This window comes from Anabrus simplex, chromosome 6 (genome assembly GCF_040414725.1).
Source record: "Anabrus simplex isolate iqAnaSimp1 chromosome 6, ASM4041472v1, whole genome shotgun sequence".
Lineage (NCBI taxonomy): Eukaryota > Metazoa > Arthropoda > Insecta > Orthoptera > Tettigoniidae > Anabrus > Anabrus simplex.
The window spans coordinates 155,555,004-155,568,714 of NC_090270.1; the positions used below are offsets into that span (position 1 = coordinate 155,555,004).

Below are 13,711 nucleotides of genomic sequence, written 5' to 3' on the forward strand. Positions count from 1 at the left end.
ACAGACTGTTGTGTCAATAAGTTTTAAGGAAGAAGAACCTGTATTTATTATCTAAAACAGTACAAGTCGCATATCATGAGGAACTAAGAAACTGTGCTTTAAAAAATGACAGATGTTTTTATAGAAAGAATCATTCATCAATTTAGAAAATTTCCTGTGTATCAACTATATCAAACCATAGTCTTTTTAAGCACCTAAAAACAATCCTAGATGCACCAAATAATACTATATTTTTTAAAAAGACATGTTACTTGTATTAAAAAAAAGGTTAATACTAACTAGCCAATTTTTAATATTTTCCATGTAAAATAGGACTTGTTGTTTTAAAAACTGTGGTTTAAATGGCAAAAATAGATTCTTTTATCAATTTTACATGAATCTATTGTACATAAGCTACACCAAATCATAGACTTTTCCAATTATATACACTGACTGACAGAGCAAATGCAACACCAAGAAGGAGTGGTCAGAACTTCATGCCAATTGCAGGGTAGACTGATGTCACTGAGGTATGCTCATGATGTGAAATGCGCCGCTGTGCTGCGCACGTAGCCAACGATAAATGGGACACGGCGTTGGCGAATGGCCCACTTCATACCGTGATTTCTCAGCCGACAGTCATTGTAGAACGTGTTGTGTGCCACAGGACATGTGTATAGCTAAGAATGCCAGGCCGCCGTCAACGGAGGCATTTCCAGCAGACAGACGACTTTACGAGGGGTATGGTGATCGGGCTGAGAAGGGCAGGTTGGTCACTTCGTCAAATCGCAGCTGATACCCATAGGGATGTGTCCACGGTGCAGCGCCTGTGGCGAAGATGGTTGGCACAGGGACATGTGGCACGTGCGAGGGGTCCAGGCGCAGCCTGAGTGACGTCAGCACGCGAGGATCGGCGCATCCGCCGCCAAGCGGTGGCAGCCCCGCACGCCACGTCAACCGCCATTCTTCAGCATGTGCAAGACACCCTGGCTGTTCCAAGATCGACCAGAACAATTTCCTGTCGATTGGTTGAAGGAGGCCTGCACTCCCGGCGTCCGCTCAGAAGACTACCATTGACTCCACAGCATAGACGTGCACGCCTGGTATGGTGCCGGGCTAGAGCGACTTGGATGAGGGAATGGCGGAACGTCGTGTTCTCCGATGAGTCACGCTTCTGTTCTGTCAGTGATAGTCACCGCAGACGAGTGTGGCGTCGGCGTGGAGAAAGGTCAAATCCGGCAGTAACTGTGGAGCGCCCTACTGCTAGACAACGCAGCATCATGGTTTGGGGCGCTATTGCGTATGATTCCACATCACCTCTAGTGCGTATTCAAGGCACGTTAAATGCCCACCGCTACGTGCAGCATGTGCTGCGGCCGGTGGCACTCCCGTACCTTCAGGGGCTGCCCAATGCTCTGTTTCAGCAGGATAATGCCCGCCCACACACTGCTCGCATCTCCCAACAGGCTCTACGTGTTGTACAGATGCTTCCGTGGCCAGCGTACTCTCCGGATCTCTCACCAATCGAACACGCGTGGGATCTCATTGGACGCCGTTTGCAAACTCTGCCCCAGACTCGTACGGATGACCAACTGTGGCAAATGGTTGACAGAGAATGGAGAACCATCCCTCAGGACACCATCCGCACTCTTATTGACTCTGTACCTCGACGTGTTTCTGCGTGCATCGCCGCTCGCGGTGGTCCTACATCCTACTGAGTCGATGCCGTGCGCATTGTGTAACCTGCATATCGGTTTGAAATAAACATCAGTTATTCGTCCGTGCCGTCTCTGTTTTTTCCCCAACTTTCATCCCTTTCGAACCACTCCTTCTTGGTGTTGCATTTGCTCTGTCAGTCAGTGTATAAAAAATAATTTTAGATGCACTAAATAATATTGTATTTTTCTAAAAAGACATGTTATTTGTATAGTACATTGGGCCTATGCTATTTAGCTATATTTTTAATGTTTTTCATGTAAGAATAAGACTTGCTATTGCATATTTTTAATTTTTTGAATGTTCCTTGCTATAAAAAACTCAATGGCTGATGATGGCATAGTGGATTGCCGAAACCGGTCCCAAAGATGTATTTTATAATAAGTTAAATAAATATATGATGTTCTAATTAGACCATTATGATAACGTATTGAATAGGTGGAACCTTTAGCTTTACTAAGCATTGTAAAATCTTGAGTCAATACGGACAAAAAATGAAGTTTTTAATACTATATAAAAAACTATTGTAGTGGTTTTGTTTTAAATGGTATGCTTCTAATAACTCATTAATTGTTCATGAATAGGAGAGCAAAGGTTGAAAGTAAAAATCAGAGATATGGAAAATATCCATGTAACAGGCTTGAGTGATATATGAAATTGAAAAATGTTACAGCTGTGATTATCGTGATGATCACAGAGCATTGATAACAAAACTGAAAGTAGACACATTAGTGGCTTTGGGAGGGGGGAGGTGGAAGTGAAGCAAAAAGACACAAAACATAAACAAAACAATCATCTCAGGGAGTTGGGAAATGATGTTTGTAGACAAATCATCAATAAAGTTAGATTTCAAGAGAACAGTCTGGGGCAAATATGTGTTTATAGAAAGAGGGATCGGAATAATTTACCAAACCTTCATCCGGCTTGCTGGAGTGGACAATTGATGACGACGACGATAAAGAATAATTTATCAAGGGAGAAGTCCAGTAAATTTCCAACTTATTTGAAATAATTTAAGAAAAGACCACCTGCACATTTTGATGAATAATCTACCACCTGGGTGACAGCCTTGGGTGCAGATTGACTGTTCGATTTATTTATTTATTTATTTATTTATTTATTTATTTATTTATTTATTTATTTATTTATTTATTTATTTATTTATTTATTTATTTATTTATTTATTTATTTATTTATTTATTTATTTATTTATTTATTTATTTATTTATTTATTTATTTATTTATTTATTTATTTATTTATTTATTTATTTATTTATTTATTTATTTATTTATTTATTTATTTATTTATTTATTTATTTATTTATTTATTTATTTATTTATTTATTTATTTATTTATTTATTTATTTATTTATTTATTTATTTATTTATTTATTTATTTATTTATTTATTTATTTATTTATTTATTTATTTATTTATTTATTTATTTATTTATTTATTTATTTATTTATTTATTTATTTATTTATTTATTTATTTATTTATTTATTTATTTATTTATTTATTTATTTATTTATTTATTTATTTATTTATTTATTTATTTATTTATTTATTTATTTATTTATTTATTTATTTATTTATTTATTTATTTATTTATTTATTTATTTATTTATTTATTTATTTATTTATTTATTTATTTATTTATTTATTTATTTATTTATTTATTTATTTATTTATTTATTTATTTATTTATTTATTTATTTATTTATTTATTTATTTATTTATTTATTTATTTATTTATTTATTTATTTATTTATTTATTTATTTATTTATTTATTTATTTATTTATTTATTTATTTATTTATTTATTTATTTATTTATTTATTTATTTATTTATTTATTTATTTATTTATTTATTTATTTATTTATTTATTTATTTATTTATTTATTTATTTATTTATTTATTTATTTATTTATTTATTTATTTATTTATTTATTTATTTATTTATTTATTTATTTATTTATTTATTTATTTATTTATTTATTTATTTATTTATTTATTTATTTATTTATTTATTTATTTATTTATTTATTTATTTATTTATTTATTTATTTATTTATTTATTTATTTATTTATTTATTTATTTATTTATTTATTTATTTATTTATTTATTTATTTATTTATTTATTTATTTATTTATTTATTTATTTATTTATTTATTTATTTATTTATTTATTTATTTATTTATTTATTTATTTATTTATTTATTTATTTATTTATTTATTTATTTATTTATTTATTTATTTATTTATTTATTTATTTATTTATTTATTTATTTATTTATTTATTTATTTATTTATTTATTTATTTATTTATTTATTTATTTATTTATTTATTTATTTATTTATTTATTTATTTATTTATTTATTTATTTATTTATTTTGACAATGCTGAAGTTTGTATACTTAGAAACATATGCATCACTGTAAAAGAATTTGCTTCATTATTAAGTATAACGTTTGGTAATTTAGAAGCTATCATTAAATACCTTTTATATAACAGGAAGGTGAACACCTGTTGGTTCCCACAGGAACAAAATAATAAGCATACAAGGGTCAGTCATCTTCTATAACGGTTTGAAGCAAAAGGAGAACAATTTATGAAGTCTATAGTAACCACTGATGAAATTTAGATTCACTACTGGTATTTCATTTTTAAGCCTCCATGGTGGAACCGTATCAGTTCTATAAGACTTGCACAACATTCTCTTAGGTTTGGAAGGGAGTTATCCAGGTTGATTTTCTTCAGAAATGCTGGACCATCAGTGCAGAATATTACTCCAATATTGTATTGAGAAAAGTGAAGAAAAAGATCTGGTCCAATAGAGTACCAGGAGTAAATTGAGTAAAGAAAAAGATGTGTAAATATCTCTTGGTACCAATCATCAGGACAAATGGCTTTTCTACATTTGATATGCTTTTATATAGTGTAGAGTGCAGGTACTAGGAGTGGGAATAGATTCTGAGAAGAATAGTGCAAACTTCCCTGAAAATAAAACTTGTTTGGTCCTGAGGACAGTTGCCTGATTTCTTACCTAGTATCATACGGTCTCAACAGGAAATTTATAATACCGTATAATCTCGAATACCACCCGCCACCGAATAAGACCCTCACCCTTATTTATTTTGAAAGAACAAAATTTAAAAAAAATAGTTAAGTCAAAATTATTAACAATCTTGACTAACACACATCAAATGATTAGAAAATACAAATAAAAGTAAACAAACATTTCCAGAACGATATCCAACGAGTTCATTCATCATCATCATCAGTATTAACTTTGGAACTTTCATCACCATCATCTTCCCACGAAATGTCATCATCGCTGCCATCCATAGCATTAGAAATGCTACATTTCCTGAAGCTCTTTCGTATGAGGTCTCCAGGGATACGATTCCATGCCGTCAAAATCCATGAAGAAAGCAGCCGAACTTCCCGGCGCTGATTGCGACCAGTTGGTGTCTGCGTGTGATTATCAGCCGCCATCCATTCTGTATAGAGCTGTTTCAAGGCTGCTTTAAATGGACGGTTCACGCAGACATCCAGCGGCTGTAGAATAGACGTCATCCCGCCCGGAATAACTGCCAGGTCGGTTTTCCCATTCTTGATATGTTTCTTCACAGCGTCTGTTATGTGGCCGTGGTAACTGTCGAGAAACAAGCAAGGTCTTTTGTCCCAAAATTCACCAGGGCGACGTTGCCAGACACACTTTACCCAGTCTTCCACAAGTGAACTGTCCATCCAGCCAGAGTTCGAGATTTGACGATAACACAAGCGGGTAGATTTTTAGGAAGCGTCTTTCGCTTGAGAACAATGTTACGGCAGCAATTTGGTTCCGTCGGCAAGAATACACAACAATACCGTACACCGTTGTTTTTCATTACCACCTGTTTCTAATGGTAACACTTTTTGCATCCATAACATTCCCAATCCTATCCACTGGCATTTCAGAGTAGACTGGCATCTGATCTGCATTGCCAATTTGGGAAAGCAAATATGCATTTTCCTTCCGCAACCGAATTATGTATTTAAAGATAAAAATTTCATTGTTCTGTATTGAAAAGTATCACAGGTTAAAATAGAAATAAGAAATAAAGAGGTTCAACCTATTCAATACAAAAGAATAAGAAATGCAGTGATTACATTCTTATTTAATAATGAGTAGAAGTGGTACCGGTTTTCAACCCTAGTCCAGGTCATCATCAGCCAATTAAAACATGAAAAAACAATGCATAGGAAAAAGAAAATAAAAGATCAAGTTCACTCCGGATCAGTAGAAGAGGCGATAATAAAAATGACGGGGGTAGACACTGTAAAATTCAGAAGAAGTAAAATGTAAGTCACTTAAAAGAAACAGTGCATGATTTTCTGAACGGCAGAATGGCACATGCAGTGTTAGGCAAAGTCTTATAATGTTTATGAAAAGCGGAGAACGGTTAAATGAGCTAGCTTGTATACACTGTCAGGCACAAAGTCATAACACAATCGAACACATATGAAGATCCATAATCGTGCTGAAGCTGAAGATGAGTAGATCAATTGAAGTAACTTGCCAGCTCCCGGTGATCAGCGCGATATATTCAACATCAGGCACTGTGGTTTCAAACGCCAAAGTAAAATGAAGAATAGCTTAATGATCCAGTATTTGCTTTGGTTGTGGGAATGTAAGTATATATAGATACATATAATATAATTCAATATAATTGAATAAGTAATTATGATCCTGTAGAATTTTTGGAATAGTTGACATGAAAAAAACAATTGTGAAGAGAAAAAAATATAGTAAAAAGTGCAATACTGGAAACAAATGAAAACATATATGCACAGTGCGCTATTTTTTAAAATGTAAAAAATTCAGGTCATGATTGAAGTAGTCGAAGTCGGCGCAAGTCAAGAGTTAAATTTGAATGAGAAGAACCGAAATGAAGGTGGCATTGTTTTTTTTTTTGAGGTGAAAGAAAAAAGATAGGATTAATTAATAGAGGAGGAGGAATAGTGGAATAAGAGAAGAATAAAAGAGATTTAAGTTAGACGGTGTTGAGGAAGGATAAGATAGGGAGATGGAGGGGTAGTTTAGGGTGAGTTAGGAGGGTGAGTTATTGGAGGTAGAAAATGTGGGTAGGAACTTTTTAAGGCATGGAAAGTAGAATTGGGGTTTCTAAATCTGGAGTATACAGATTCAAATGTAACAACTGCAGCTCCTCCTACATCGGACAAACTGGCCGCGACTTCAATATCACATACTCCGAACATATCAACGCCATTAAATACAACAGATTCTGTGCCATGGGACAACACATACAAGACTCCAAGCATAATTTCACCAATATTGAAAAAGACATGAAAATACTTAAAATCATTAACAAAGGCCCCCTCTTAATCACTACTGAAAATTGCTTTATTCACCATGATTAATACTTCAACCCTAATTTCAATTTAAACGACATTTCTGAAAAACCCAACATCCTTTTCGACTTCCGAATTCTTCTTCTCAAAAATTCTAAATTTCAAAACTCAAATTCTATTTTCCATGCCTTAAAAAGTTCCTACCCACATTTTCTACCTCCAATAACTCACCCTCCTTACCCACTCTAAACTACCACTCCTTCATCTCCCTATCTTATCCTTCCTCAACACCGTCTAACTTAAATCTCTTTTATTCTTCTCTTATTCCACTATTCCTCTTCCTCTATTAATTTATCCTATCTTTTCTTTTCACCTCAAAAAAAAAAAAAAAAGCCACCTTCATTTCGGTTCATCTCATTCAAATTTAACTCTTGCCTTGCGCCGACTTCGACTACTTCAATCATGACCTGAATTTTTTACATTTAAAAAAATAGCGCACTGTGCATATATGTTTTCATTTGTTTCCGGCATTGCGCTTTTTACTATATTTTTTTCTCTTCACAATTTTTTTTTCACTTCAACTGTTCCAAAAATTCTACAGGATCATAATTACTTATTCAATTATATTGAATTATATTATATGTATCTATATATACTTACATTCCCACAACCAAAGCAAATACTGGATCATTAAGCTATTCTTCATTTTACTTTGGCGTTTGAAACCACAGTGCCTGATGTTGAATATATCGTGCTGATCACCGGGAGCTGGCAAGTTACTTCAATTGATCTACTCATCTTCAGCTTCAGCACGATTATGGATCTTCATATGTGTTCGATTGTGTTATGACTTTGTGCCTGACAGTGTATACAAGCTAGCTCATTTAACCGTTCTCCGCTTTTCATAAACATTATAAGACTTTGCCTAACACTGCGTGTACCATTCTGCCGTTCAGAAAATTATGCACTGTTTCTTTTAAGTGACTTACATTTTACTTCTTCTGAATTTTACAGTGTCTACCCCCGTCATTTTATTATCGCCTCTTCTACTGATCCAGAGTGAACTTGATCTTTTATTTTCTTTTTCCTATGCATTGCTTTTCATGTTTTAATCGGGTAATGATGACCTGGACTAGGGTTGAAACTGGTACCACTTCTACTCATTATTAAATAAGAATGTAATCACTGCATTTCTTATTCTTTTGTATTGAATAGGTTGAACCTCCTTATTTATTATTTCAATTGTAACCGAATTATGTGACGCTGAAATGACTACCTCTCATTTTAGGCACCAGAAAAGGCTGTGAAAATGAGGTATGTCTTCGTATGTTCAATCCATTTCTTGTATAAAAGTTACAAACCCATCCTCGGCTTGCTTTAAACCCTTCCAATGAAAGTTCCTGTGCGATCTATAATGCCTTTAGCTGACACACCATATCCCTATTCCCACCTTTATGTCACATATTTATAATTTTTTTTCAATTTCTGGAAACTGTACATTCAGTCCACGAAAAGCTCTACGATCACCACTACATGTTAATAGCACATACATGCGAATACACAACTCATCAATACCTATTTCCTACCGGCGGCACGATTTCCAATAATTTCGGCTTCCCGAATTGCTTTCAGTTTCTCACTCACAGTAAAAGATCACAAACGCTTTGTGGAATTCACGTTGATACTCCGAGAACGTGCATGAGACTGACGCAAGCGCGAAAGTAGCTTATACTGAGAGCGGAGAGCACTGTTGCCAAGTCGCGCCGGCGATGCCCGATTTACGCGCGTTTGGAAAGATAAATTTCCCAAAATTTTAAATAAGACCCGCACCCAATTTTGGAAGCAATGTTTTTGAAAAGACAGTGCGGGTGGTATTAGAGATTATGCGGTATTTATCAATGATCCAAAGATCTCTTAACCAATGTTTTTGACCTTATGTTCATTTTTCTCCCCACATATATTGCCCATAGCAACTCTTGTATTTATATGTTAATTTTGGAGCAAAGGACATAGCTAATATGCTTATTTTCATGCTGAATTACAGGTCTGGCTATGGATTTGGATTCTTGGCGTCTGTACTGGGTTAATGTTGAAAGTTTTACGATTCAGTATTATGACTTTGCTACACAACTTGTTCAGACAGTTCAGCTGCGTGAAGGGCAGAAATCTGCTGTTGTGGCCTATGGTGGAATGATCTACTATGCAGACCAGAGTGACATGGCAATTCATGTTGCCAACAAGACCACTGGTGGGGACGATACCATCCTCCGTAATAACACTCGTGAGTACTTTGTTTTGTCTTGTTTATCTAGACCAAGTGATACTGGAACTGATGATGATGATGTTACTGGTTTCACATCTCATGAACTACTTTTACGATTTTCGGAACTTTCTAGGAGCTAGAATTTAGAATTTATCCTGCAGGAGTTCTTATACATGCCAATAAATCTACCAACACCTTCATATATAGTTGCCATAGCCATTGGATCCCCAGCCAGTAGCCTTTGAGCTGTAGTAGAAGGGGTGCATGTCAAGTTGCCTCTTTGGATCAGTGGTAGAGTGTCGGCCTCCGGATCCCAAGATGGCAGATAAAAACCTGGTAGAGGTAGTCAGATTTTTGAAGAGCAGAAAGAAGTCCATTCGATACTCCGTGTTGTATGATGTCAGTATGTAAAAGATCTTTGGTAATACATTTGGTGTTTACACGACAAAATTAATTAAAATTCGGTTATATATGTCCAAGAGAGATTAGGTTTACCCTGCCATCTAGTAGGCTTAGAGCATAAAGTGGAACATAAAATTGACAAGCAAGCAGCCAGATGGCATCAAGCATTGTAACTTGCACACGGTAGATGAGCCCATATTTATTATTGTTATTGTTGTTGTTATTATAATAATTATTTTTTAATTTTTTTTTTTTGTTTTTTTTGTTTTTTTCGAGGGAGTGCAGAAAATCTTTCAAAAGATGCTTGTGAGGATCCGCACTCAACAAGTGTGTGGAGATTCTTACCCACTAAAAACCACACTCCCTTTTCTCACGATGTTTATCTCCACCCCGGAAACAACTCTCGCATTACTTCAGGACGGATGTCGTGGTAAATGCATCTTGTGCTTCATCTACCTTCTTCTGCTTTACTGTCTGTCATAATCATCCAGATCCTTCTTCTTCTGACGTAGAATATTTTCTACGTAGACTGCCACCTGATCCCAAGACTCTTAACTTCATGGCATTACTGACACGATGCCTTCTGGTGTCAGTTCTCCTTGCATAACTTCTGAGCATCTTCTTTGTGGCAGCCAGTGAACACACACAAAGAAAGTATGTAATGCATCATCGATATCACCACAGTATATGCACACCGGGCTAGTTGCTAGCCCTAGTCTATGGAGAAATTTCCGAAAGTATCCATGACCTGTCAAGAACTGTGTGAGATAGTAGTTCACTTCACCATGATTTCGGCCAACCCATACACCCAGAGAAGGTATCACTTTTCTTCCATTTCCCTCTAGAATCATCTTCCCATCTCATTTGCCATCGTTGCATTCTGCGACTAAGATTCAAAGCTTTTGCCCGTCTCCTTCCTAGCACTCCTTGTGTGAGCCAAATTTCTTGTCTTTCAAAAGCCAACAAGTCAGTAGGAGCTACTGCTGCTGCTGCTAGAATCGCAGGTTCTGATACTGTTCGATATGTGCATGTAGTTCGTAAAGCTGCTCTCCATTGTACAGCCGCAATTCTTGTCTGATACTTTGCAATTTTTAACGATTCAGCTCAAATTTCTGAACCATATAGAAGTATTGATTTGACAGTCGACATGAGAAGCTATATTTTACTAGATTTTGGTCCCTTGATATTTCCCATCAGTCTACTCCATGCAGTCATGGTTTGTGCTGCCTTATCTGTTACCCGTTGGATGTGGTCCAATATGTAAGCTTAGTATCAAGTGTTACACCAAGATATTTTGTGCTCCTAGTTGTTTCAATGACTATCTGCCCAATCTGCATCGGTACAACAGTATTAACCCTTTTCTTCATCAGGAGGACAATTTCCGTTTTATGATCTGCGAGTTCTAACCTGTGATTTATCATCCTTTCTTTAATCCGTCGCATCACCGTATTCAGTTTAAATTGAGCCAGCTCTAGGTTACGGGTTACTATCAGGGCAGCCACATCATCAGCATAACTGACAAGTTTCACATTTTCTGACATCTCCAGCCGTAACAAACCATCATACATGATAATCCAAAGGTTTGGTCCAAGAATTGAGCCTTGTGCTGCACCAACTGTGAGCCATTTTCTTCTCCGACCATCTTCCGTTGTATATCAATGTGCAATCTTTCAAATAGTCTTGCAATATGTACATGAGATATTTTGGTAGCTTGATCGTTTCTTGTAGAGCTTCCAAAGTATCACTTAATCTTGCCAAGTTGAAAGTACTTTTTAACATCTAGGGTCACAAGAAGCATCAGCTTTCTAGAGTGATGATTACTCATTTGAGCTCGTTCTGCTGTCTTCACCACTTCCTTCACCGCATCTAGTGTTGAGTGACCTCTGCAAAATCCATGTTGTTGGTCAGATAGATCGCCAGCTAATCAAACTGCTGAGAGTATTCTCGGCTGTAGCAGTTTCTTTAAACCTTTCCCAGCAGTGTCCAGCATACATAGACGTCTTTAATCCCCGGTTTTCCCTTTACTGATTAAAACCAAACTAGCTATCTTCCAACGAAAACTAAAAATTCCCGCTTTCAAACAATGATTATACATTCTCAACAGCAGTTGGGGACATAATTCAGTTGCCACCTTTAGTACTTCTGCTGGAATACCATCTGGTCCAGGGGCTTTCTTATTTCTAAGGGACCGGGCGAGTTGGCCGTGTGCGTAGAGGCGCGCGGCTGTGAGCTTGCATCCGGGAGATAGTAGGTTCGAATTCCACTATCGGCAGCCCTGAAAATGGTTTTCCGTGGTTTCCCATTTTCACACCAGGCAAATGCTGGGGCTGTACCTTAATTAAGGCCACGGCCGCTTCCTTCCAACTCCTAGGCCTTTCCTATCCCATCGTCGCCATAAGACCTCTCTGTGTCGGCGCGACGTAAAGCCCCTAGCAAAAAAAAAAAAAAAAAAAAATTCTAAGGGAAATAATTGCTGTTATCAATTCTTCAGTTGTAAAAGGTGGTGCATTATCTAGTTCTTTCTCAGCCTCATCATCAATCCTCTCTGCATGATCAGGGAATAGTGCGTGTACTATTTCTTCCATGGTGCTTGGATCCATGATCGGGCTTGGGAGCATCCCAAATTTCTTCATAACAATTTTATACCCTAATCCCCATGGATTTTCTTCCACTTCCTTAGACATTTCCCACCACTTGTCAGCTTTACTCTTTTTAATTGTATTTCACAGTCTTTTATTCATAGTCTTATACTCTACTGAGAGAGCTTCATCGTTATGTCGTGCTCTTTGTGTCCTTCGTCTGAGTCGCAGGTATTGTTTCCTCAGCTCAGCAATTTCTTCATTCCACCAATATGCTGGATGCTTGCCTCTCCGTTGTTTGATTCTGGTCATTGATGCGTCACATGCTTGCTGGAGGAGTCTCATGGTGTGTTCCACGCATTTATTAGCAATTATGCTTCTTTTGTATCCATGACATGTATTCATTATACAGTCTATTCCATTCTGTATTACTTCATGAAATTTCTCTCTATCCATAGTGGCTATGTTCCATCTTTCTGGCTTGCGCATGGTAATTCTTAGATGCGGAGTCTCTTGAAGTACACGAAAAATTATATTCTGATGATCGCTTCCAGTATATTCTTCAATCACTCGCCATTCAGTTATTCTAGATGCATTGTCTTCAGGAGCAAAGGTTACATCTGGTATAGTTCCCTGACATCCTGGTCGCTGAAAGGTTGTCACCTTATCAACGTTGATAACTATTAATCCCAATCTGGCGGCCATCTCCATTGTACGTCGTCCTCTAGAATCTGTTTGAGGCATGTTCCATTCCACTGCTTGAGCATTAAAGTCACCAGCAACAACTAGGTTATTGTTCATCCCTTGCAGGGTATCTTCAAGCCCATCTAGTTTCATCTGGAAGTCAGAAATAGCCTTATTCGGAGTAAAATAACAGCTGACAAAAATTACCTTACCAGCTTGGACCCAAACAAATCCATCCCCGCATCCTTGATTTATAACTGAATATTTTCCAAGATCTGGTACCCATATCGCAGCTGTCCCTAGATTGTCTGAAAACCAACCTGGTTGATCTCTGTCTTGATATTGTTCACTAAGAATCAAGATGTCTGCTCCTATCTCATAGGTCATTTGCTTCAATAATAATAGGACAGAACTACAGTTAGATCATCAATTGGGAGAATATCAAGCAGGATTCAGAAAGGGGAGATCCTATCTGGAACAAATCCTGAACCTTAAAAATCTCATAGCATACCAGAAATCTAGGGCAAAAACATACGTCATCACCTTTATTGACTTCCAAAAGGCATACGACCCACTAGACCGGGAAAGTCTCCTTTCTGTACTCAAAGAATTCGGTTTAGACAACAAAACAACAAACCTCATTAGGGAAACTCTCACTAATACATTTTCCAAAGTCAAATTCATGGGAGAATTGTCGGCTCCTTTTGAGATCAAAACTGGTGTCC

At 36.1% G+C, this 13,711-nt stretch overlaps 1 protein-coding gene across 1 annotated transcript in view; it reads left to right on the forward strand.

The window, feature by feature from the left end:
• Positions 1–13,711, forward strand: part of LRP1 (LDL receptor protein 1) — a 744,558-nt gene that overhangs the window by 212,713 nt on the left and 518,134 nt on the right. Inside the window, exon 30 of the mRNA XM_068228249.1 lies at positions 9,103–9,339. Coding sequence (XP_068084350.1) covers positions 9,103–9,339 — 237 coding nt within the window. The remainder of the gene's footprint in view (positions 1–9,102; positions 9,340–13,711) is intronic.